Consider the following 24,283-nt stretch of genomic DNA (forward strand, 5'->3'; position numbering starts at 1 on the left):
AGCTTCTGAATGTTGCATCTTTGTATAAACAAGTCTTTTTTTATTTTTAATGTGGTTGAGTATAAATCTGGTTCCTTAAACCAGATATAGAAATCTCAATCATATATAATCATATACCAATAATCATATTATAATCATATATGATTGAGATTTCTATATCTGGTTTAAGAATTTTCCCTCTTCTTAGGTCATGGAGCTATTTTTCTAATCATCTTCTAAAATGTTATAGTTTTCCTTTCATAAAATCCAATTAATTGGGAGCTGACTTTTGTGTATGACATAAAATGAGGAGTCCAATTTTATTTTTTTCCATATGGATACACAATTAATCTTTTTGGATAAATTCTTATGCAACTTTCAAATTTTATAATAAAATTTCAAGCCATTATGATGTGATAATGTTTGTCAATATATAATTCTAAATTTTAACAATAGTTTCTTGGAGATAGAAGGTATCTACAAACTGATATTCTAAACCATAATGAAACTTTGAAAAACTCCTCTTTAATTGGTTTGGCTTTTATTTGTTGAATGCGATAGCTTATGTGATGGTGTAAGATACGCTGGAGGGCACATCATCATGTACACATCAACAAATCCATTAGTATTAATTGGAAAGCAAAGACTGAGAGGTGATTGAGGAGAATTAATATCTCTTAACAATTTTTAAAGATTTTTTTAAATTATTGATTGTAATAGTTTTAAACAGACAAAAATTATCCAGATCATCATAAAAAAATAGCCATCATGCCCTACACCTCCTCATTTTTCAATCTTGTCCAGAGTCACCCACTTTTATTTTATTTAACTGTTTCTTCTTGTGTGTATCTCCATAATTCTAAATAGTAGGCTTCATGAGAGCAGAGATATTGGTTTTATTGCATATTTTTTCTCTCTCAGCACCTGTGAAAATGCCTAGCATATCTCAAACACCGTGACATATTTCTTGAATGATCACATGCTTTAAATCTTGATTGGTTAATTTAGACGTTATCTCTTGATTTCCTATGATGGAAGATAAGGATTTAGCTCACCTGAACTCACTTACTATCCCATATCTACACTTTCCCCTATCTTCCAGATTTTGTCATTTCATAATTTTTGGTTGAATCAACACTCTTGTTTTGTAAGGATTATTACTTCTGAAGCAAACACATAACATTTCTTACACAAGGTTTTATATAAGCAAATTACTGCACTTTTTTCTTTGCTCACTTTACTATGTGAAGCATGAGTAAGCATTCCCAAACACTAAAAAATTAAAACCTCTCTATATAGCATTTTCTGCATAGACAAACACATCAAATATTTTATAAATGCCAGTTCTTTTTTTTTTTTATTTGGAGACATTACCCCATGGGCTCCTTTGTTCTCTGATTTTAGTGCCAACTGATACAATTTTGCTGCTGTTACCTTTAGACTTCCTTTTGTCTCCTCCTCTGATGGATTTCTTATTTTTAGACTTTCTTCTTTCGTGATTTAAATCCTAATTTTGGTGTAGCACATATTCCAATACTTCCTAAGAAAAGATGTACAGGAAGTAAAATTTATGAGCATTTGCATGCTTGAAGATGCCTACATTCCATTCTCCCACCTAATTTATATTTTGGCAGGATATAAAATTTTAATTTGGAAGTCATTTCTTCAAAATTTTAAAGGTCTTATTTAATCCCCTGTCTTCTAATTTTCAGGATTCCTCTTGATTTAAAGATGGTATTCTGGGTTGGGCATGGTGGCTCACACCTGTAATCCTAGCACTCTGGTAGGCCGAGCTGGGTGGATTGCTTTAGCTCAGGAGTTTGAGACAGCTTGTGCAAGATGGTGAAACCCATCTCTACAAAAACTAACAAAAAAATAACCACAACAAAAACTCCACCAACATTAGCCAGGCATGGTGTTGCCTGCCTGTTGTCCCAGCTATGCGAAAGGCTGAGGCAGCAGGATGGCTTGAGACCAGTGTTGGAGGCTTCAGCTTGGGTAACAGCCAGACTCTGACAGAAAAAAAAAAAAAAAAACATTTGGATATTCTGATTCTTCATCTTTTATATGTGACTTTTGTAGGTCCGTCTTTCCATTCTTGGCATAATGAAATTTCACTATCATTTGCCTTGGTGTGGTTTTTGTTGTTGTTTTTGTTTGTTTGGTTGGTTTTCTGGGACAGAGTTTCACTCTGTCGCCCAGGTGGGAGTGCAGTGGCACAATCTCAGCTCATGACAACCGCCCCTTCCCAGGCTCAAGCAATTCTCCTGCCTCAGCATCCCAAGAAGCTGGGAATACAGGAACGCACCACCATGCCTGGCTTTTTTTTTTTTTTTTTGTATTTTTACAAAAAGGAAAAATGGGGTTTCACCATGTTGGCCATGCAGGTCTTGAACTCCTGACCTCAGTTGATCCACCCACCTTGGCCTCCCAAAGTGTTCGGATGACAGGTGTGAGCCACTGCACCACCCCCAGGTCTTTTTTTTTTTTTTTTACATGAATTGTGCTGCGTACTCCATGAACCACTTTAGTTCTGGAGAATTTTCTTATACAACCGCCTCTAGAATTTTCTCTTCTCATTTTCTCTGCTTTGTGGATCTTCTATTACACTACCTTTCTCCCAGTTTATTCTCTAATGTACTAGATTTTTTTCTCATTTACTTTAATCTATCCTTATTTTAAATATTTTTAAAATGTTTAGTTGTAATAAAATACATACAACATGACATTTGCCATCTTAACTGTTTTTAAGGGTGCAGTTCAGTAGTGTTGAATACATTTTCACTGTCATATGACCAATCTCCAGAATACTTTTCATCTTATAAAAGTAAAACTATATGCATTTAAAAGCTTTTGTGGGCCTGGCATGGTGGCTTATGCCTGTAATCCCAGCACCTTGGGAGGCCAAGGCAGGCAGATCATGAGGTCAAGAGATCAAGATCATCCTGGCCAACATAGTGAAACCCGGTATCTATTAAAATACAAAAACTAGCTGGGCATGGTGGCATACACCTGTAATCCCAGCTACTCAGGAGGTGGAGGCAGGAGAAATGCTTGAACCCGGGAGAAGGAGGTTGCAGTGAATCGAGATCATGCCACTGCACTCCAGCCTGGTGCCTGGCAACAGAGAGAGACTCTGTCTCAAAAAAAAAAAAAAAAAAAAAAAGCGCTTTTAATTTTCCCCTTCCCCCAGCCTATGAAAACCATTGTTTCACTTTCTGTTCTGATAACTTTGACCATGCCAGGTACTTTATGTAAGCGGAATAATAAAGTATTTTGGGTTTTGCGATTGACTTATTTCATTTGGCATAATGTTAATTTTCTCAAGGTTCCCCCATGTTTGTAGCATGTGTAAAGATTTCTTCCCTGTTTATTACTGAATGATATTCCATGGTATATGTATATCACATTCTGTTTATCCAGTCATTCCTCAATAGATATTGGGTTGCAACAACCTTTTAGATATCATGAGTAATACTACTATGATTGTGGGTGTACACATATCTCCTTGAGACTGCTTTCAATGCTTTTGGGAATATACCTACAAGTGGAATTGCTGGCAATGGTGATCATTTGAGGAACCACCACGCTGTTTTCCATAATGACCACACCATTTTATATTCTCAGTAGTGCCTCTCCAATTTCTCTACCTCCTTACCAACATTTATTATTTTCTGTGTGTACTGTTTATGATAGCCACCCTAATGGTCATGAAATGTGCCTCATTGTAATTTGGGTTTGTATTTCTCTAATGATTCATGATATTGAGAATATTTTCATGTACCATTGGCCATTTGTATAACATCTTAGAAGTGTCTATTCAATTCTCTGTTAATTGCATTGTTTGGGTCATTTTGTTGTTTTTGTTCTTTTTAGAAATTCTATGTATATTCTTGTATTTTCCCCTTATAAGATACATAATTTGCAAATATTTTCTACCAATTTATAGGTTGCAGTCTTACTCCGTTGATTGTGTTCTTTGATGTATAGAATTTTTCTTTATTTTTATTGTGGTGCTCAATTTACCTATTTTAGTATTGTTTCCTGTGCTTTTGGAGTGATACCTAAGAAATAACTGCCCAGTCCAGTGTCATGAAGCTTACTTCTATGTTTTCTTCTAAGAGTTTTGTAATTTGTCTCTGTCTTGTATCAACTTCAGTGCTTAAAGCTTTATTGTTTATTACACTTACTCTATTTTTAGTTTCTAAGAGATCTCTCTTGTTCTTTATTATTTTTTGTAGAAGTTTCTTATGATAGATGAGCATTCTCTTATTTTTCCAATATTACTAATCTTTTTAAAATTGCTCCTCAGAATATTTTTTCTGTTTTCTATGAATCTGGTCACCCACAATTGTTAGCTTTTTTCTTTCATGTAAGAATAGCTCCTCAGTTGTTTGCCAATACTTTGTTGTACAAATATATTTAAGAAATTTAAGGTACCAAAGAGGCACTTATTAGAAGCTGCTCAATGACATGGGCAGAGTCTATCAACTGTTGGCTCTAACAGGATAATTGGGGATTGGATGAATTTTATTTGGAGGCGGGGCTGGCTTCCAATGTGCATCTTTCAGAGTTTTTTTCCCTGATCAGTTTCTCCAGTCCTGTAAGGTCGAGCACAGAGAATTGTATATAGTTGTCCATCCACTAAGGCCAAGCGGCACAGAGAAGCTGAGAGTCTCAGCACTTAGCCTGTAGACTTTCACTTAGTTCCTCTGCTGTCTGTATAGTAGACTCTTCTGCTTCCATAGTATCTGCGAATCGGATTAAAAGGCTGATCATTTAATTTCCATTTAAAGTGTCCTGTTTAGGGAGAAGAAGATTGGATGCCAAACCAGAAAGATTAGGGAGAAGAAGGGTAATTCCTTGTTTAGACATTCAACCCATTTACATGTTTTCAGTCTGTATCTCATTCTCTCCTTCTCAGATACCTGCTAATTGCTTCTAAGTTCCTAAGGCCTTGATAGGCTTTTCTTTGAACTTAGTATTTAACTGTCTCTACTTTTCTATCTCTTTGATCCACTTTGCATAATTAAAATAATATTGTTGACATTATCTGTAATTAGCCTGTATAAGTTTATGACATTTTGCTTTTTACATTTATTTTTAATTTTGTTCCAGAACACAATTATTTGATATTAAATAATTAAAAAAATGTATACACATGAATTCAATTTAAATTCCTTGTTAAAATTTTCAGGAGCCATTTTTATAATTGAAATCAGCCTTTTTAGGTTCTGTACATCACTAGCCAGTCATAATCTTATTAATTTCTCTATATTAATGGCCAATATGAGTATTACTGTTTTAACTCTTATTACAAGATTCAATAATTTAATACATTAACATATTATGTGTCTTAATGTGAGAAGCTTACTCAGTCAATTATTTTCTTTTATTTTTATTTTTATTATACTTTAGGTTCTGGTATACATGTGCAGATCATGCAGGATTGTTGCATAGGTACATACATGGCAATGTGGTTTGTTGCCTCCATTCCCCCATCACCTATATCTGGCATTTCTCCCAATGTTATCCCTCCCCAACCTCCCCACCCCTCCACTGTCTCTTCCCTGCCCCCGCCAACAGACCCCAGTGTGTGATGCTCCCCTCTCTGTGTCCATGTGCTCTCATTGTTCATCACCCACCTATAAGTGAGAACATGTGGTGTTTGATTTTCTGTTCTTGTGTCAGGTTGCTGAGAATAATGGTTTCCAGATTCATCCATGTCCCTACAAAGGACACAAACTCATTGTTTTTTATAGCTGCATAGTATTCCATGGTGTATATGTGCCACATTTTCCTTGTCCAGTCTATCATTGATAGGCATTTGGGTTGGTTCCAGGTCTTTGCTATTCTAAGAGTGCCACAGTGAACATACATGTGCATGTGTCTTTATAATAGAATGATTTATAATCCTTTGGGTGTATACCCAATAATGGGATTTCTGGGTCAAATGGAATTTCTATTTCTAGGTCTTTGAGGAAGCATCACACTGTCTTCCACAATGGTTGAACTAATTTACACTCCCACTAACAATGTAAAAGTGTTCCTATTTCTCCACATCCTCTCCAGCATCTGTTGTCTCCAGATTTTTTAATGATTGCCATTCTAACTGGTGTGAGATGTTATCTCAATGTGGTTTTGATTTGCATTTCTCTAATAACCAGTGATGATGAGCATTTTTTTTCATGTGTTTGTTGGCTTTGTATATGTCTTCTTTTGAAAAGTGTCTGTTCATATCCTTTGCCCACTTTTGGATGGTTTTTTTTTTCTTGTAAATGTGTTTAAGTTCTTTGTGGATTCTGGATATTAGCCCTTTGTCAGATGGGTAGATTGAAAACACTTTTTCCCATTCTGTTGGTTGCTGGTTGACTCTAATTATTGTTTCTTTTGCTGTACAGAAGCTCTGGAGTTTAATTAGGTCACATTTGTCTATTTTGGCTTTTGTTGCCAATGCTTCTGGTGTTTTAGTCATGAAGTCCTTGCCTATGCCTATGTCTTGAATGGTTTTGCCCAGGTTTTCTTCTAGGGTTTTTATGGTGTTAGGTCTTATGTTTAAGTCTTTAATCCATCTGGAGTTAATTTTAGTGTAAGGTGTCAGGAAGGGGTCCAGTTTCTGCTCTCTGCACATGACTAGCCAGTTTTCCCAACACCATTTATTAAACAGGGAACCCTTTCCCCATTGCTTGTTTTTGTGAGGTTTGTCAAAGATCAGATGGTTGTAGATGTGTGGCATTGCCTCTGAGGCCTCTGTTCTGTTCCATTGGTCTATATCTGTGTTTTTCTACCAGTACCATGCTGTTTTGATTACTGTAGCCTTGTAGTATTGTTTGAAGTCAGGTAGCATGATGCCTCTGACTTTGTTCTTTTGCTTAGGATTGTCTTGGCTATGTGGGTTCTCTTTTGGTTCCACATGAAGTTTAAAGCGGATTTTTCCAGTTCCATGAAGAAGGTAATTGGTAGCTTGATGGAGATGGCCTTTAATCTATAAATTACTTAGGGCTGTATGGCCATTTTCATGATATTGATTCTTCCTAATGATGAGCTTGGAATGTTTCTCCATTTGTTTGTATCCTCTCTTACTTCCTTTAGCACTGGTTCGTAGTTCTCCTTGAAGAGGTCCTTTAAATCCCTTGTTAGTTGTATTCCTCGGTATTTTATTCTCTTTTAGCAATTGTGAATGGGAGTTCACTCATGATTTGGCTCTCTGTTAGTCTGTTATTGGTGTATAGGAATGCTTGTGATTTTTGCACATTGATTTTGTATCCTGAGACTTTGCTGAAGTTGCTTATCAATTTAAGGAGATTTTGGGCTGAGATGGTAGGGTCTTCTAAATATACAATCATGTCATCTGCAAATAGAGACAATTTGACTTCCTCTTTTCCTAATTGTATACCCTTCTTTTTTTTTTTCTTGCCTAATTGCTCTGGCTAGCACTTCCAATACTATATTGAATAGGAGTGGTGATAGAGGGCATCCTTGTCTAGTGCCAAATTTCAAAGGGAGTGCTTTCAGTTTTTGCCCATTCAGTATGATATTAGCTGTGGGTTTGTCATAAATAGCTTTTATTATTTTGAGCAACGTTCTGTCAATAGCTAGTTTATTCAGAGTTTTTAGCAAAAAGGGCTGTTGAATTTTGTTGAAGGCCATCTCTGCATCTATTGAGATAATCATGTGGTTTTTGTCTTTGGTTCTTTTTATATGGTGGATTATGTTTATAGACTTGTTTATGTTGAACCAGTCTTGCATCCCCGGGATGAAACCTACTTGATCATGTTGGATAAGCTTTTTGATGTGCTGTTGCAATTGATTTGCCAGTATTTTATTGAAAATTTTTGCATCTAAGTTCATCATGGATATTGGCCTGAAGTTTTCTTTTTTTGTTGAGTCTCTGCCAGGTTTTGGTATCAGGATGATGTTGGTCTCATAAAATGATTTGGAAAGGATTCCCTCTTTTTGGATTGTTTGAAATAGTTTCAGAAGGAATGGTACCAGCTCTTCTTTGTACCTCTGTTAGAATTTGGCTGTGAACCCATTTGGACTGGGGCTTTTTTTGGTTGGTAGGCTATTCATCGCTGCCTCAACTTCAGCCCTTGTTATTGGTCTGTTTAAGGTTTCAACTTCTTCCTTATTTAGGCTTGAGAGGGTGCAAGTGTCCAGGAATTTATCCATTTCTTCCTGGTTTACTGATTTACATGCATAGAGCTGTTTGTAGTAGTCTCTGATGCTAGTTTGTATTTCTGTGGAATCGGTAGTGATATCCCCTTTATCGTTTTTAGCTGCATTGATTTGATTCTTCTCCCTTCTCTTTTTTATTAACTGGGCTGCAGTCTGTCTATTTTGTTGATCTTTTTAAAAAAATCAGCTCTTGGATTTATTGATTTTTTGAAGGGTTTTCTGTGTCTCTATCTCCTTCAGTTCTGCTCTGATCTTAGTTATTTCTTGTTTTCTGCTAGCTTTGGAGTTTTTTTTTTATCTTGCTCCTCTAGCTCTTTCTATTTTGATAATAGGGTGTCAATTTTATATCTTTTCTCGTTTCTCATGTGGGCTTTTATTGCTATAAATTTCCCTCTAGACACTGCTTTAAATGGGTCCCAGAGATTCTGGTACATTGTGTATTCGTTCTCATTGGTTTCAAAGAACATATTTATTTCTGTCGTTATTTCATTGTTTATCCAGTTGTCATTCAGGAGCCAGTTGTACAGTTTCCATGAAGTTGTGTGGTTCTGAGTTAGTTTCTTAATCCCAAGTTCTAACTTGATTGCCCTGCGGTCTGAGAAACTGTTTGTTATGATTCCTGTTCTTTTGCATTTGCTAAGGAGTGATTTACTTCCAATTATGTGGTGAGTTTTAGAGTAGGTGCAATGTGGTGCTGAAAAGAATGTGTATTCTGTGGATTTGGGGTAGAGATTTCTGTAGATGTCTATCAGATCCACTTGGTCCAGATCTGAGTTCAAGTCCTGGATATCCTTGTTACATATCTGTCTCATTGATCTGTCTAACATTGACAGTGGAGTTTTAAAGTCTCTCACTATTATTGTATGGGAGTCTAAGTCTCTTTGTAGATCATTAAGAACTTGCTTTATGTATCTGGGTGCTCCTGTATTTGGAGCTCTTCTTCTTGCATTGATCCTTTTACCATTATGTATATGGTTAGCTCTTCTTCTTGCATTGATCCTTTTACCATTATGTAATGCTCTTCTTTGTCTCTTTTGATCTTTGTTGGTTTAAAGTCCATTTTATCAGAGACTAGGATTGCAATTCCTGCTTTTTTTTCCTCTCTATTTGCTTGATAAATCTTCCTCCATACCTTTATTTTTACCCTAAGTGTGTTCTTGCTCGAGAGATGGGTTTCCTAAATACAGTACACTGATGGGCTTGACTTTTTATCCAATTTGCCAGTCTGTGTCTTTTGACTGGGGCTAAATGCCCCAATTTACATTTAGGGTTTATATTGTTATGTGTGAATTAGATCCTGCCATTTTGATGCTAGCTGGATGTTTTGCCCATTAGTTGATGTATTTTCTTCATTGTATTAATGGTCTTTACTATACGGTACATTTTTGGAGTGGCTGGTACTGGTTGTTTCTTTCTACATTTAGTGCTTCTTTCAAGAGCTCATGTAAGGCCGGACTGGTGGTGATGAAATCTCTCAGCAATTTTTTGTCTGTAAAGGATTTTATTTCTCCTTTGCTTATGAAGCTTAGTTTGGCTGGATATGAAATTCTAGGTTAAATGTTCTTTTCTTTAAGGATGTTGAATATTGGCCTCATTCTCTTCTAACTTGTAGGGTTTCTGCCGAGAGATCTGCTGTGAGTCTGATGGGCTTCCCTTTGTGGATAACCCAATCTTTCTCTCTGGCTGCCCTTAACATTTTTTCCTTCATTTCAACCCTGGTGAATCTGATGATTATGTGCCTTGGGGTTGCTCTTCCTGAGGAATATCTTTGTGGTGTTCTCTGTATTGCCTGGGCATGAATATTGGCCTGCCTTGCTAGGTTGGGGAAGTTCTCCTGGATAATATCCTGAAGAGTGTGTTCCAGCTTGGACTCATTCTCTCCACACATCCAGGTACACCTATCAAACATAGATTAGGTCTTTTCACATAATTCCATATTTCTCTGAGGCTTTGTTCTTTTCTTTTCACTCTTTTTTCTCTAATCTTGCCTTCTCGTTTTATTTCATTGAGTTGATCTTCAATCTCTGATAATCTTTCTTCTGCTTGGTCAATTTGGTTATTGAAACTTGTGTGTGCTTCATGATGTTCTTGTGCTGTGGTTTTCAGCTCCATCAAGTTGTTTATATTCTTCTCTAAGCTGTTTATTCCAGTTAGCATTTCATCTAACCTTTTTTCAAGGTTCTTAGTTTCTTTGCATTGGGTTAGCACATATTCTTTTAGCTCAAAAAAGTTTATTACCCACCTTCTGAAGCCTGTTTCTGTCAATTCATCAGATTCATTCTCCATCCAGCTTTGTTCCCTAGCTAGTGAGAAGTTGTGATGCCTTGGAGGATGAGAGGTGTTCCGGTTTTTGGTGTTTTCATCCTTTTTACACTGGTTTATTCCCATCTTCATGGCTTTATCTACCTGTAGTCTTTTTGGTTGGTGACTTTCAGATGGAGTTTCTGAGTGTACTTCCTTTTTGTTGATATTGAAGCTCTTTCTTTCTGTTTCTTAATTTTCCTTCTATTAGTCAAGCCCCTCTGCTGTGGGACAGCTGGAGGTCCACTCCAGACCCTGCTTGCCTGGGGAATCACCCACAGGGGCTGCGGAACAGTAGGGGTTACTGCCAGTTTCTTCTTGTTATCTTCTTCCCAGAAGGGTACCTGCCAGATGTTGGCCTGTCCTCTCCTTTATGAGGTGACTGTTTGGCTGTATGGGGGTCTGGGAGCTGCTTGAGGAGACAGTCTGTTCCTTATAGGAGCTCAAGTGCTGTGCTGGGAGCTCCATTGTTCTGTGCAAAGCTGCTGGGCAGGTACATTTAAATCTGCTGCAGTGGAACTCATAATCGCCTCTTTTCCCAGGTACTCTGTCCTGGGAAGGTCAGGCTTTATTTATAAGTTCCTGATGTGCTGCTGCCTTTTTTCATAGATGCCTTCCCCAGCATGGGGTTAGTCTTGTCATGGTCTTCCAGCAGAGGCATTGCTGAGCTGCTGCAGGCTCTGCCTAGCTGCTGTGTGCACTTCCTTGAGGTATTGTTTACAGAGGTAGTTAGAACTGCCTTGGTAGTGGTGGATGCCCTTCCCCACACTGAGCTGGACCATCCCAGGTTCAGCTGCACTTGCTGCAAAAGTCTCAATCTAGAGCATTTCAGATTGCTTGTTTTGTGGGGGTGCTACCCGCCGAGCCAGATCACCTGGCTCCGTCTCAGCCTCCTCCCTTTCAGTTGAATGGGTGGCTCTGTCTCCCAAGCATTCCAGGTGCCAGTCGAAATGACTGCCCAGATTTGTGTGAGTTTCTGTGTACCAACCCACAGCACAGCTAAAACCGCTGTGCTGGAAACTCATGGCACTTTTTGTCCTGGGAATCTCCTGGTCTGTGGGCCTTCATTTCCAAACAAGTGAAACCTTGTCTGGAAATGCAGTGATCACTCTGTGTTGTTCTTGCTGAAACCACACTCCAGAGCTGTTCCTATTCTGCCATTTTGGATCTTCAATCTCAGTCAATTATTTAATTCCATTCATGTCCTTTGATATTTAAGGTCAAAAACAAATTTTTTGTTAGTATGTTTTAGTAAGTTCTCTTAAAAACCTATTTCTTCAATGTTTAAAAAAACTATATTAGCTCTTTTAGTAACTTTGGTGCTTTGGATAGTTGCAATGTTTTGTTGAATTCAAAATGGTTTTAAAATGTTTTTCTTTTAATTCATAGGGAAATACTGCTTCGCAAGTTATACTTGGAAAAGGTAAATCAATAATCTTCCTGTGACTTTTTTTTCAATGGACATCAAGATACAGAGGGGCATCTCTGCTTCCTAACAACCTCCCTTCTGGCTCTCAGCAGCCTTTCTTTGATTTGCCGAGTCTAGTCTGCTTTGCGCTTTAAAAAAGGAGATATAAATTTCAGTTGTTAAATTGAAGGTAAAGGTAAAAATAAAATAGGTACTGATTAAGGACCCATGAATAAAGTTCATGTATTTTAATGCTGCACCCTGTAATCAAAACGCTGAAACCATTGCAGATTCCTTAGTTTCTAAATAAAATACTTGGCCAAGACTCGAATTCAACATTACATATATAATTTTGGATCTAGAAGTCTATATGAATGGCATCCCACATTACTTGGTAAATATAAATTAAGGCTATAGAATCACTGACTGTGGGGAGAAATTAAATGTCTTACTGAAACACGTTTATCCTACCAGATCTTTCAAGTTTTTATTTCTTTTTCTGTTGTCTGAGCCATCCCCTCCTATAAGATTATGTCCATCTATAGAAGATTTTAAGTAAAGAATCTAGCTAATTTCTGTTGTAACTTCACAATCTCTAAAGAATCTGTGAACAAATTTATCAAAGTAATTTAAAAATTTCTGGACACTAATATGCATAGAAATTATGATTATATTCTCCTATGTGTATGAAATGTGGCTTTGTGTGGATCTCCATAAATGTATTTATCTCAGTAAATATTTTCCCAAAAATAGACTTTGATATTTAAGCTCCCCTTTATCATATTACGTACTTCAATAACTTGTAACAATAACAAGTGTGCTGAAATGTGTGTCTTCTAGGCACAGATGAACAAATGGACTTTGGATTGGGTGATACCCATCAGAGTGATGGGTTAAACTTGGAAAGAGATGTAGTCAGCCAGACTACAGCAACACAGGAAAAGTCACAGGAAGAACTTACAACAAATAATCGTGTTTCTAAAGAAATATGGTTAGATTTTGAAGATTTCTGTATATGCTTTCAGTAAGTATCCCAATGGGATCAATCTGACTATGTCATAGTTAAACCCTGAGCTGCATTAGTACACAAATTCATATTAGCATTTATTTTGTGTATTTAGTATAGTGGTTATATAACCTATTAATTTTTAGCATCATTCAAAATAAGCCAATAACAGCCTAATGTTGGTATAATATCAAATAAAAGTTTTAAAAGGGAAAATAAGTATATTGATTATCCATATACTACAGTAATAGCCAAACCAATCTTAGGCCAGTTTCTGCTTCTCCTCAAAGGCTTGTTTCTTAATTAAAATGAAGAAATTTTATTCACTAGAATTATTCTATTCCCTTTGGCATGACTGACCCAATATTGTTATTATGTTTTTAACTTTCTTCCTACAATTATTTGATTATAAGAAAATGAACATGTAGTACTAGTCTTTGCATATAATGACAATAACCTGTTATAAATGTCTTTTTTTCAGAAATATATATATTTTCCACAAGCCAAGTTCATATTGCCTTAACTTTCAAAAATCAGAATTTAAGGTAAATATATTAGAATCTCTTCCATTCTCTTTAAATTTTTGGTAGAATCACACCAGTAGAAGCATCTTCAAATTTCTGAAATATTTCTAAACTTGTAACATAATTATATTTTTAAAAATTAATTTTTAGAGTCTCCCACTAATCCTTATCCAAGCAATAAGCAAAATTCCACTAGTTCATAATCACAAGTGTGATCCATCTGACTATGTTAAGTCCTGACCTGAATTATTATACAAATCCAGATTAAGAAAAAAAATGATAGATGCACAAATAAATTCACTAGATTTGTTTTCAATTAGTATTTACTGAAGAGTGTGTGATTCCTAAAACATAAGGACAGTCCACCATTATGTCTGGATTTTTTCTCCCATCTCATCCCTCTCCCTGGAGTTTCTTCCCTTTCATCCTCTTTATCCTCATTGCTGTTGTTCAGCCGATGCCTAGAAATCATTCAGAACATCATAAATGCCCTTGACACTGTGAGGCCTCCCTTCCCAGGCCATGGAGTCTGAGTTAAGCGGCTTGGCTTCATGCTCTCTGTTTGCCCAGCATTTGCCTCCCACCCTCCCAACTTTCTGATTGCTTCTCTGTGCCTGGCCTTCCCCCTACTTACTGTTGGCATCATTAGAAGGGCTGTATCCTTTTGTTTACCACTTATAAGAACATTCCTGGGGTGAGGTAGGAACTCAATTTAAAAATTGTCAATTAAGGTAATTAACAAATCACATATTGAGCAGAATTTTAAGAAAAGCTATGACATGTATTTTGGGAAACTGAACTGTGCTAACATTTGCATGTTTTCCTATCTTAGGACAAGGCCACTCAAGCCCCTAATGATAATCTCACACCTCCATGAGCAGTACACAGAGGTGGGGGAAGTAAAAAATCCTTGAAACTTTTCCACTGCCCTTGTAACAGATGAAAACAGCCAGAGGAAACCTTTCAAATAGACCTCAAGAGCTGCTCTGTTTCTGGCTGCCTACTCTGAAAATAAGAATAGTGACTCGGGGAAAGAAATCCTTCACCTAGTTCTGGAGTATGTGAAAACACCTAGAGGAATTCTTTGACTTTATAAGGATAACACAATTAATTGGGAATAGCTGAACCCAGAGTATGCTATCAGCCTAATGTACAGTTTACTGTTTACTTAGGGATATTTCCATATTTTAACCATTGCCAATGATGACAATGGTTTATAAACATTACAGGCCCTAGACTAGGTTCTTTACTGCATTCACTCACGCCTCATTGCAAACCCTGTGAAAGAGATATGATTATCATCATTTTACATCTAAGGAAGATGGAGCAGATCAAATGTGAAATAATGTATATAAAACACTTAGAAGAATGCCTATTAGTAAGTGGTAATAAATGTTGGCTGCCATTTACTAAAGATGTTGCATAAAAGCTTTTGGTAAACATAACTATCGTACTGTAAAAGTGTATGTGATAAATTGGTCAATTGTTCTTTATTCTGATCTTATTCTTACAAAGTGATGATAAGCACAGAATTTTTTTTTCTCTTAAAAGTCTCAGCTTGATGAAATAAAATTATGACATTTATTTCCCTGAATTTTTTTAACATTAACGGTGTGAGAAAATAACATTCTTGAAGGCACTGGAATATAATCTTAATAACATTTAGTATGGCTGGAAACTAAGGATCTGCTGTGTTCTGAGACCAGACACTCCTGATTTTAGTGGCCTGCTGAGCTGGGGCACAGAGCCCCAGGCCCGTCCTCAGCACAATCCACAGATGTTCCCTTGGTGCCCAGTGTGAAGTTGGAGCAGGGACATTTCAAAGGTGCCCTATGCTGGCACCAGGGCATAAGCCCCTGTGAGGCCTTCAGGAACACCCCACCCCTCAATTCTCAGACCCTTGACAATGAGAGCAAATGAGTTCCCTGCAGAAACTCCTCCTCAGGCATTCATGCCAAGCTCACAAGTCCAAAGGTCCTTCACATTTTCAGATAATGAATATTTGAAACAATTCTCTACATCATCAACATGTCACAGCTAATAGGAAACAAAGTGTCAAATGATAACAAATGGAAAATAGGGGGAGGAGTAATCATTTATGTCATGATTACATTGCATCAAACATTTCTAGCAATCTTTGTTATACTTGATTAAATAACAAGGCTTTCTTTTTCATAGCATTACTACATATTTTCCTTTCATATATTAACTTTTTTTATTGTGGTCAAATAATATGAAAAACTTTTGAAGTATAGTATAGTCCAATTAAATTAATTGAGCACATTTACCATGTGCCATCTGTCACAATTCTGTTGAAGCACTGAGAACTTGATAGGTAATAATAATGCATTAGTCAAGAGTACCAGCCTTAGAGCCAGGCTGATGGCTGTACCTACTTTTTCCTTCCATCTTTGCTGCTACAAACTCTGTGACCTTTGGCAAATAGCTTACCCTCTCTGTGTTTCAGTTTCTTCATGTATAATTAGATACATTAATAGTACTCATATAGGATGAACTGAAATTATATACATATAAGGTTTATGTAACTATCCTTTAAGGAAATTTGATTTTACTGAACGCTTTATTCCATCTCCAAAACAAAGACCCACAACCTGCTGTATCAGCAAGCAATGGGTATTAAGTTAGTCCATTCTCACACTGCTATAAAGAACTACCTGAGACTGGGTAATTTATGTAGAAAAGAGGTTTAATTGCCTCACAGTTCTGCAGGCTGTACAGGAAGCATGGCTGGGAGGCCTCAAGATATTGACAGTCATGGCAGAAGGTGATGGCGAAGCAAGCACGTCTTACCGTGACAGAACAGGAGAGAGAAAGAGAGAGAGCAAAGGGGGAAGTGCCACACACTTTCAAACAACCAGGTCTCCTGAGAACTCTATCACTAGAAAAGCAAGGACAAGTCTGCCCTCATGATTCAGTTACCTCCCACCAGGCCCCTCCTTCAACATGCGGGGATTACAATTCGACGTGAGATTTGAATGGAAACACAGAGCTAAACCACCTCAGGTATATATCTGAAGATCCCGTGGAAAGAAGGAAGAGAGAGGTTATTTCACCTACCACCCTGTAAAATAACTTAATACATCCAATTGGCCATTCCCGTTCTCTGCCAAAATTACTTACTTTGTGGCCTTCCTGTCCATCGAAGACCCATGCTTGAGTACTGTTCTGCCCTGGGCTCAGTCTCCTCTCTTTTTCATTGTTGGAACAAGCATATCCCTTTTCTTTGCTTATAGAGAGCTCTGCCTCTCTCTGATATGGTAGCTAGTCTGATACGGTTTCTGCAGACCCAGTTTTTATAGATGGTTGCCAACATTCACCCAGTATAATTTTCTTCATTTAATTAGATTCATCAAGTATTTATTGTGGTGCCTACAAGACAGTAAGTTTCCTGTAAATCTTAAATGTTATACTATAGTCCATTCTATGGGAGTTTTCACTAGAAGTGAAAATAATAGCATTGATCAACTGATATTAAGTATGATAATTGGTCAATTTTCTTGCAGTTCTCAGAAGAACGAGTGTCCTACTATCTATTTGTGGATAGTCTAAAACCTATTGAACTACTGGTTTGCTTTTCTGCATTGGTACGCTGGGGGGAGTATGGAGGTAAGAGGGCTCTGAGGAAATGATAGTCTTAAAGCCCAGATCATGTTCAGGTTGGGGAACTTGCAATAATAAGATTCTTAGAGGTCGGGTGTAGTCGCTCAGAACTGTAATCCTAGCACTTTGGGAGGCTGAGGCAGGTTGATCACCTGAGGTCAGAAGTTCTAGGCCAGCCTTGCCAACATGGTGACACCTGGTCTCTACTAAAAACACAAAAATTAGCCAGGTATGGTGGCAGGCACCTGTAATCCCAGCTTCTAGGGAGGCTGAGACAAGAGAATCACTTGAACCCAGAGGCAGAGGTTGCAGTGAGCTGAGATTACACCATTGCACTCCAGCCCGGGCAACAAAAGCGAAACTCCATCTCAAAAAAACAATTAAAATAAGATCTTTAGAAGACCATGGATGAAAGAACTCCTTCCCTTTCCATAGTTTCTCCAGAGTCCCACAGGACCACCTATATTACCCACTCTTATGCTCTTATTCCACAGACACCAGGGATTATGCTCACTCCTGCCACCTGCACCTCTTCTGGTTGTAGTAATCTGTCTGCCTTGTTTAGTCAATCTGTTGTTGTTGTAGTTGTTGACCTAGAAATGTCATCATTCTCAATTATTTCAACTTCTATTGAAAAACAAACTATTTTTCTTTGATTTGACAATGCCGACCATCTTTCCCTCTGTCCCACCTTGGTCCACCACTTCCATGGTTGTTCTATAGACCTTACGTTTACCAATTTGTGCATCATCTCAGGCATCTCAATTTCAAGCACCCCCCTCTCCAGTTCACTCTCTAGAATTCCCATGCCTACAAGTTTGGACACCACTGGATCTTTTCATTCTTCTCTATCCTCCCACTTTTTTATGTGTCCATCACCCTCCTCATGTCCTTTTACCTCCCATTCCCAAAATACGTTCTATGGTCGCTCACTGTGATTAAATATATCCTTGGATGTGCCCTCCACACATTTGCCCTTTTTACCCTCTCATTTTGCTTTCCTGGAAAAACACCACTATTGTTTAAACCTGATGCTATATCCAACCTGTAGTTTCAAGAGAGCAGCTGAATGTGATTGGAGGGAAGGAAAACAAACATGCTTAAATTTGAGGAGCACAAATCTCAACAAGCCCTTAAGCACTGCCAGCATTTCTCTAGTTCATTTATTCTTCCACTCTTATTTATTCCTATAGATGACTATTGCAAACCCTCAAACATGCTCTCTCTCTTCCAATCCTCAATGCCTAGTCTTACTCTCACTCATGTTCAGCTGATTTCTGCCTTCAGAATTTCTGCCAATCAGAAATTATTTCTGCCTTCAGAATTTCTACCTTCCTTTCCCACAATGAACTCTCTGAAGATCTAGGCCACCTTCCTTCTGTTCCAATGGATAGACTCTCTCTGCTCCTCTGCAAGGCCAAACCCTTGCATACACATGCACACACAGGCACACATTCACAAAATTTTATTCTTTTATTCTTTGGCCTGTTTTGTTAAAGAATTTTTCTTGCGCTTAAATTAACAGTACATGAAACTGTAAATTTACAGTAAGTATTCCCAAATACTTACAACTGAATGTTTTACCAACATGCAGGGCAGGGATTTTTTTTTTAAACTGAAGTATCATCCATGTTTTGAATGGTGTCTAACGTAGAGCAGGTGGCTAGAAAATACTTGTTGTATAATAAACTTTCCAGAATTTAGTGATCTAAGTTTAGTGCTTCTACCAAACCCTGAACATTGTCCTAGAACATTTAAATTCCATAGGCATGAAGGCATTTCAGGTAATGTTGTGAACTTATGTCCTCAACGCCAGTGTTTTCTGGAAGTACAGGGGAAAGTTTTTTGTCCTCAGTCATTGATGAAGAATTAGCCCATATTATGTATCCATTTTTAAAGAAAGACTTGATATTAAAATTAAACTTTGTTAATTGCTTGCTATTTCTACATAATGTCAAAGACTGTGAATCAAAGGTAAAATTTTTGATAAACAGGCTGGGCATGTTGGCTCACTCCTGTAATCCTAGCATTTTGGGAGGCCAAGGTGGGCAGATCACCTGAGGTCAGGAGTTCGAGATCAGCCTGGGCAACGTGGCAAAATTCTGTTTCTACTAAAAATACAAAAATTAGCCAGGGGTGGTGGCAGGCACCTATAATCCTAGCTACTCCAGCGATTGAGGCCGGAGAATTGCTTGAACCAACGAGGCAGAGGTTGCCGTGAACCAAGATCCCGCCACTGCATTCTGGCTTGGGTGATAGCGAGAGTCCATCTTAAAAAAATAAATAAATTTTTAATAAACATTGGGATATTTGGACTTATTTTGACACTATTTTAGAGGAATTTTATTTTCCTAGATGTAATACATTTTCTTCCTCTAAAATTGCAACTGCAAGGATATTGTGGTTACTACCATGGAGATAATAAAAGCAATGCTATACTACAATAAAAAATGTCCTCTTGATTCTAATTTTCCTCTTTCTGGTTTCTTCCCTTGAGAGGATTGTTATGAGGAAGAGCATTGAATAAGGAGGAAGGCATGAGTGCTATTTCTAGTAATTTACCTGGAGTAATTTCCAATGTTTTATGAAAATTTTAATAATATTTCTAATACTTGATTATTATTTAGGTTGTTATTTAATTAAAAAAAAGTATTAGTGAATGCCAACTACACTTTCACAATCAAATTTTAATACCTTTTTACTTATCTTAAAGCCTTAACAAAAGACAGCCCTCCCATAGAGCCTGGACTTCTCACAGCTGAAACGTTTTCTTGGAAATCCCTGAAACCCCTCAATCTCGTTCTGAAGATTCACACATATGCTACCAAGGCTACAATGGTTCGTCTGCCTGTTGGGTATGAAGTGACTTCATTTTTTCCATATTAAAAATGGTTTGAAGGCCTGCAAACTGTTGATTACTAAAGAAGTAAACAATGTGGACTCTAAGATACTATTTCTTAAAGCAATTTCTCAAGGCGCAGGTCTATCAGTACTGTTCTTGAGAAAAATATTTCCAAAAAAATACATTGAGAAATGCTGTACACTGGATACTCCTTTGGGAGATTTATAATTGTCAAAGATTCTGGGAATCTATTTAGTCGACAATATTGTTTAAGGCTGTTTAACCCAGCATTTTCTAAAATTAGTTTATAAATATTATATACATAACATTTATAATATTTTAAGTAGTATAAATTTTCTCATATTTGTTACGTTTTCTCATCAATATTATGATACTTAGCAAAAACCTTGATTTTATGTAAACAAAAATTGAGAAACATGCATTTTCCCCTACCAATCTAGATTTTCTTGTGGCTTATTTTTGTTAGATATTATTTTTATTTCAGATAAAGTCGATTGAACACATTAGCTTCCATTTTAAAGAAAATACATATAATGGAAAAGTTTTTTGATTTTGATGATTAAAATTCAAAATATTATCTCAAATTTCAGATGAAATAAATATATTCACTAGGCTTTGAAATAAACATTTTCACTACCTTTTACTTTTTTCCCCTGAGATCAATCATACTAATTTTATATGATCAATGAAAAGTTATGGCTCATGCAAAAGCAAAGCCTAAGCAACAAATACTAAAATAATTGTGTCAAGCATCTAATATTTCTAGAAAATAAAACATTTCGAAACTTTGACATTTCTCCCATCTCCCATATATACTCCAGCATGGAGAGATTCTCCCGGAAATCAAGTTACTCTGTCTGAGGGCTCATTCACTGAGACAACCAAAGATAGGGAATTTAATAAAGAATCTTCATATACCCACTTTTCCACCCACAGGACCTAAACCATCAGCATGTATGTTTGAACATGCTTTAAATCTGGGGTCCCAAACCCCAGGGCCAAGGACTGGTACTGGTCGGAGGCCTGTCAGGAACCAGGCCACACAGCAGGAGGTGAGCCATGCCTGAGCTCTGCCTCCTGTCAGATCAGCAGAAGCATTAGATTCTCATAGGAACAAGAATCCTATCATGAGCTGCACATACAAGGGATCTAGGTTGCATGCTCCATATAAGAATCTAATGCCTGATGATCTGAAGTGGAACAGTCTCATCCCAAAACCATCCCCAAACCCAGTCCGTGTAAAATTTGTCTTCTGTGAAACTGGTCCTCGGTGCCAAAAAGGTTGAGGACCGCTGCTCTAAATGCTCAATAACTGGATGAAAAGGAATATCCCTGCTCTCGTGATACTATAACCTGGAAGAGAGACACAATGAACATAATGTGAAATGACGCATTTGTGACAAAAAGCCTATGAAGTCTACACAGCCCTATACCCACATACATTTTTCTTGTTATTAGGGAGAAATCAAGACTAGTTTTCACAACGTGACTGCAGTGTGTGGGAGATCACTCCAGCACATACTGGAGAGAAGTTTGGCATTCAGTCTAATGATTTTTGTTCTACATAATTAATAAAATATAGATTTCATGATCCCATAGGGTTCTTATAGAGTTCAAATTCAAAGATCCTTATTTCATGTGTTAAAAATTGAACTCTTCACTAACCTCTGACTTAGTTTGAGTTTCCAAATGTTAACAAGCAACTAGTGGGTCAAATGCTACCACCCAGGGAGCACTCAGTTCTCACCCAGAATCCCTTCTGTTTAGGAGACACATGCTACTGTTCAACGCGTACTCCCCAGTAGGACACTCCATACACATCTGCAGCATGGTGCCGCTTGTCATTGGGGATGAACATGTTGTGTTGCCCAACTTTGAACCAGTAAGTATTTTTGCAACGGCAATTTTTATGTGCTTTATTTTCAAATATTTTGAACTAAACACTATTTTATTTTATATTCAATTTACTCATTTTTTTAACCTTTAAAACTATTAAGTATACTCTGCAGGAAATTCCTACATGCAACCCCAAAGTCTAGAATGAAGTCTGAACCCTGTAGGTAGACAAATGAAATATGTAGACATTCTCCAGCTGCTCTCACCTCTACTCTATTGACTCTCTTTTCATATCTGTTAATATTGGATCCTGTGACATCATTGGTTCTTTGGGGTACAAAGGATCAGTGCAGTCCTTTTCTATGCTGTTTAAAACTTTTATCTCTTTCTTTGCTTTCATCTTTTCCTTTGCCTAAGGAATTTGGAGCGTGTGTCTCTGGGGTTTAGCAGGGAAGGAGTAGCTCAGAAGGTTCTGTCTCTTCTCCTTCATCTCCTCTCGCTCTTCTTGGTCTCTTCTCCTTGGTTTCACTTGTTCCCCTGTTCTGACAACGTCTGAAAAAGAGATGAGGTCAATGGAACCAGTATGCCCCCTGAAATCTCTTGGTTTTAGATGTCCTTTGTGCACGGGCATTTGGGAGAATATTTGCAGACGGCCTTCCCACTGCATAATTCCTGATGCTTCCTCAGCTCTAACCCTTTCCCACCAAAATGCAAAGAAACAACCATTCCAAATAGCACAACCTTTTATTGATGGGGTTCTCTAAGACAGCCAGCAAATTTCATGGCAAGCCAATGGTTCCCACATATGCCACACTCATGTGTTCTTCCTTGCCTGAGCAGTGTCTGTGCAAGAGTTCCCAGGGCTGCCTCCTCTGTTTGCTGTGCCATCATCTCTCACCAGTTCTCTTTCTCTCTTGCTCATTAGGCTCAGCAAGATCACACAGATCAGCAAGTTCACTTTATACATGGATGTTGCTTATTTCCATAACTATGTTTATCTTATTTCAAATTCTTGTCTTTAAAAAAAAATAATTCTGCTTTATATGGCATACATTGTCCAGTTTGGTGTCTTCCTTTAGATAATTTATTTCCCCAGGTGATTATTTATTTTGGTCTGTGAGCTCACATTTCCCTAGAAATATCACTTCCCAATGTTGAAAAGATTGTTGGAGCTCAAGCCCACACCCCATTGTTCTTTGGTCCTAGTAAAGGAGCCAAAGAGAATAGACTGACCCAAGGGCAGAGAGACGATACTTAGAACCATAATTGATTCCTTCTAATATGTCCACTCGACCAGAGAATGTTTCTTTTCACGGTTTCACCTTAGGGAGAAACACCACAAGACGAAGCTTTCCCTAGGCTTTGTGAGGATTCTAAGTAAGTGTGTTCCGGGAGCGAGTCAGTCGCACCTGTTTCCATCAGTTTCTCACCCTCACAAGGCATCTGTGCTTCACACACACTTGTTGGGCCATTCCCCAAAATTTCAGGAGAAAATCAGGACTGATGGATGATTGTACCATGGTGCCCTCTAAGGGGAAAAAGGGTATTTTTTTTTTTTTTACAATTTTACCTTTTTCATGCTGCTGCCAGGCACCACACCAGCTACTCCAGGCAACTCTAGGACCACCCACTGTATACCAATCACAGCAGCTCCAAACACTTCACTGTTTTCTCTGATTTTTAAAAATTAGTTACTTCCTGAAATTCCTGTCTTTTTCTTGCTTTATTATTTCCTTAGAGTTGATAGCAGGGGAGAGCCTCCACCCCATGCTAGGTCACCTTCTGGTCTTTTTTATCTTTATGGCTTTCTCCTTGAAATCTTCTCTGCTCGTCAGTCCTCAAACTCCACAGTTTTTTGTCAGACTAATCCCAAACATCCTCAGAACTAGGTCTCGATATTAATATGGTGGGAAAATTTTCCCTGATCCCCAATATGAGGTGGATATTCCTCCTACACGTTCCCATTCAGATGGGAATTGCATTCCTTGTTTTTTATCTCTGAGACTGCAGCATTTAAACTGCCTTGATATCAAGCCTTCTATATAGAATTATTAAATCAGCCATATAGCAGAGGTTTGATATTATAACAAATTAATTTTTATAAACTAAATGACACTCAAGCATGAGTGAGGATGGCTGCCACGTTTTGTCTTCACAGGAAAGCTGCCGATTTACAGAGCAGTCTCTGTTGATTATGAAAGCGATTGGAAATGTGATTGCTAATTTCAAAGATAAGAGTAAACTCTCTGCAGCTTTGAAGGATCTGCAAACAGCTCACTACCCTGTCCCCTTCCATGATAAAGAGCTAACTGCACAGCACTTCAGGGTAAGCTTGTTTGGGATACGATATTTGGAAGAGGAAACTTTCTTTTTGAAATGGTGTATCTGCCACTAGGTGACCTCCCAAATCAGAGCCAGAGAAAATATTTTGGATGGAGACAATATATTAGGGAAGTGATTTCAGAAAGCAGAAATGAGGGAGTAATAAAAAGAATGAAATGAGAAAGAGAAAGAAATGGCCTAAAGGACACAATAATTGCTGCTGTGGTTTACTGGGAATCAGCTGT

General features: G+C 37.6%; 1 protein-coding gene across 8 annotated transcripts in view; it reads left to right on the forward strand.

Annotated features, from left to right (window-relative positions):
* The window catches only part of ADGB (androglobin), a 211,305-nt gene that overhangs the window by 120,442 nt on the left and 66,580 nt on the right, over positions 1–24,283 (forward strand). For all 8 annotated transcript variants that reach the window (XM_054254494.2, XM_054254496.2, XM_003732751.7 and 5 more), the window contains 7 exons: positions 11,848–11,881; positions 12,707–12,890; positions 13,354–13,417; positions 16,921–17,023; positions 19,731–19,872; positions 21,648–21,762; positions 23,875–24,042. In XM_054254494.2, the coding sequence (XP_054110469.2) occupies positions 11,848–11,881; positions 12,707–12,890; positions 13,354–13,417; positions 16,921–17,023; positions 19,731–19,872; positions 21,648–21,762; positions 23,875–24,042 (810 nt within the window). The remainder of the gene's footprint in view (positions 1–11,847; positions 11,882–12,706; positions 12,891–13,353; positions 13,418–16,920; positions 17,024–19,730; positions 19,873–21,647; positions 21,763–23,874; positions 24,043–24,283) is intronic.

This window comes from Callithrix jacchus, chromosome 4, assembly GCF_049354715.1.
Source record: "Callithrix jacchus isolate 240 chromosome 4, calJac240_pri, whole genome shotgun sequence".
NCBI classification, from domain to species: Eukaryota; Metazoa; Chordata; class Mammalia; order Primates; family Cebidae; genus Callithrix; species Callithrix jacchus.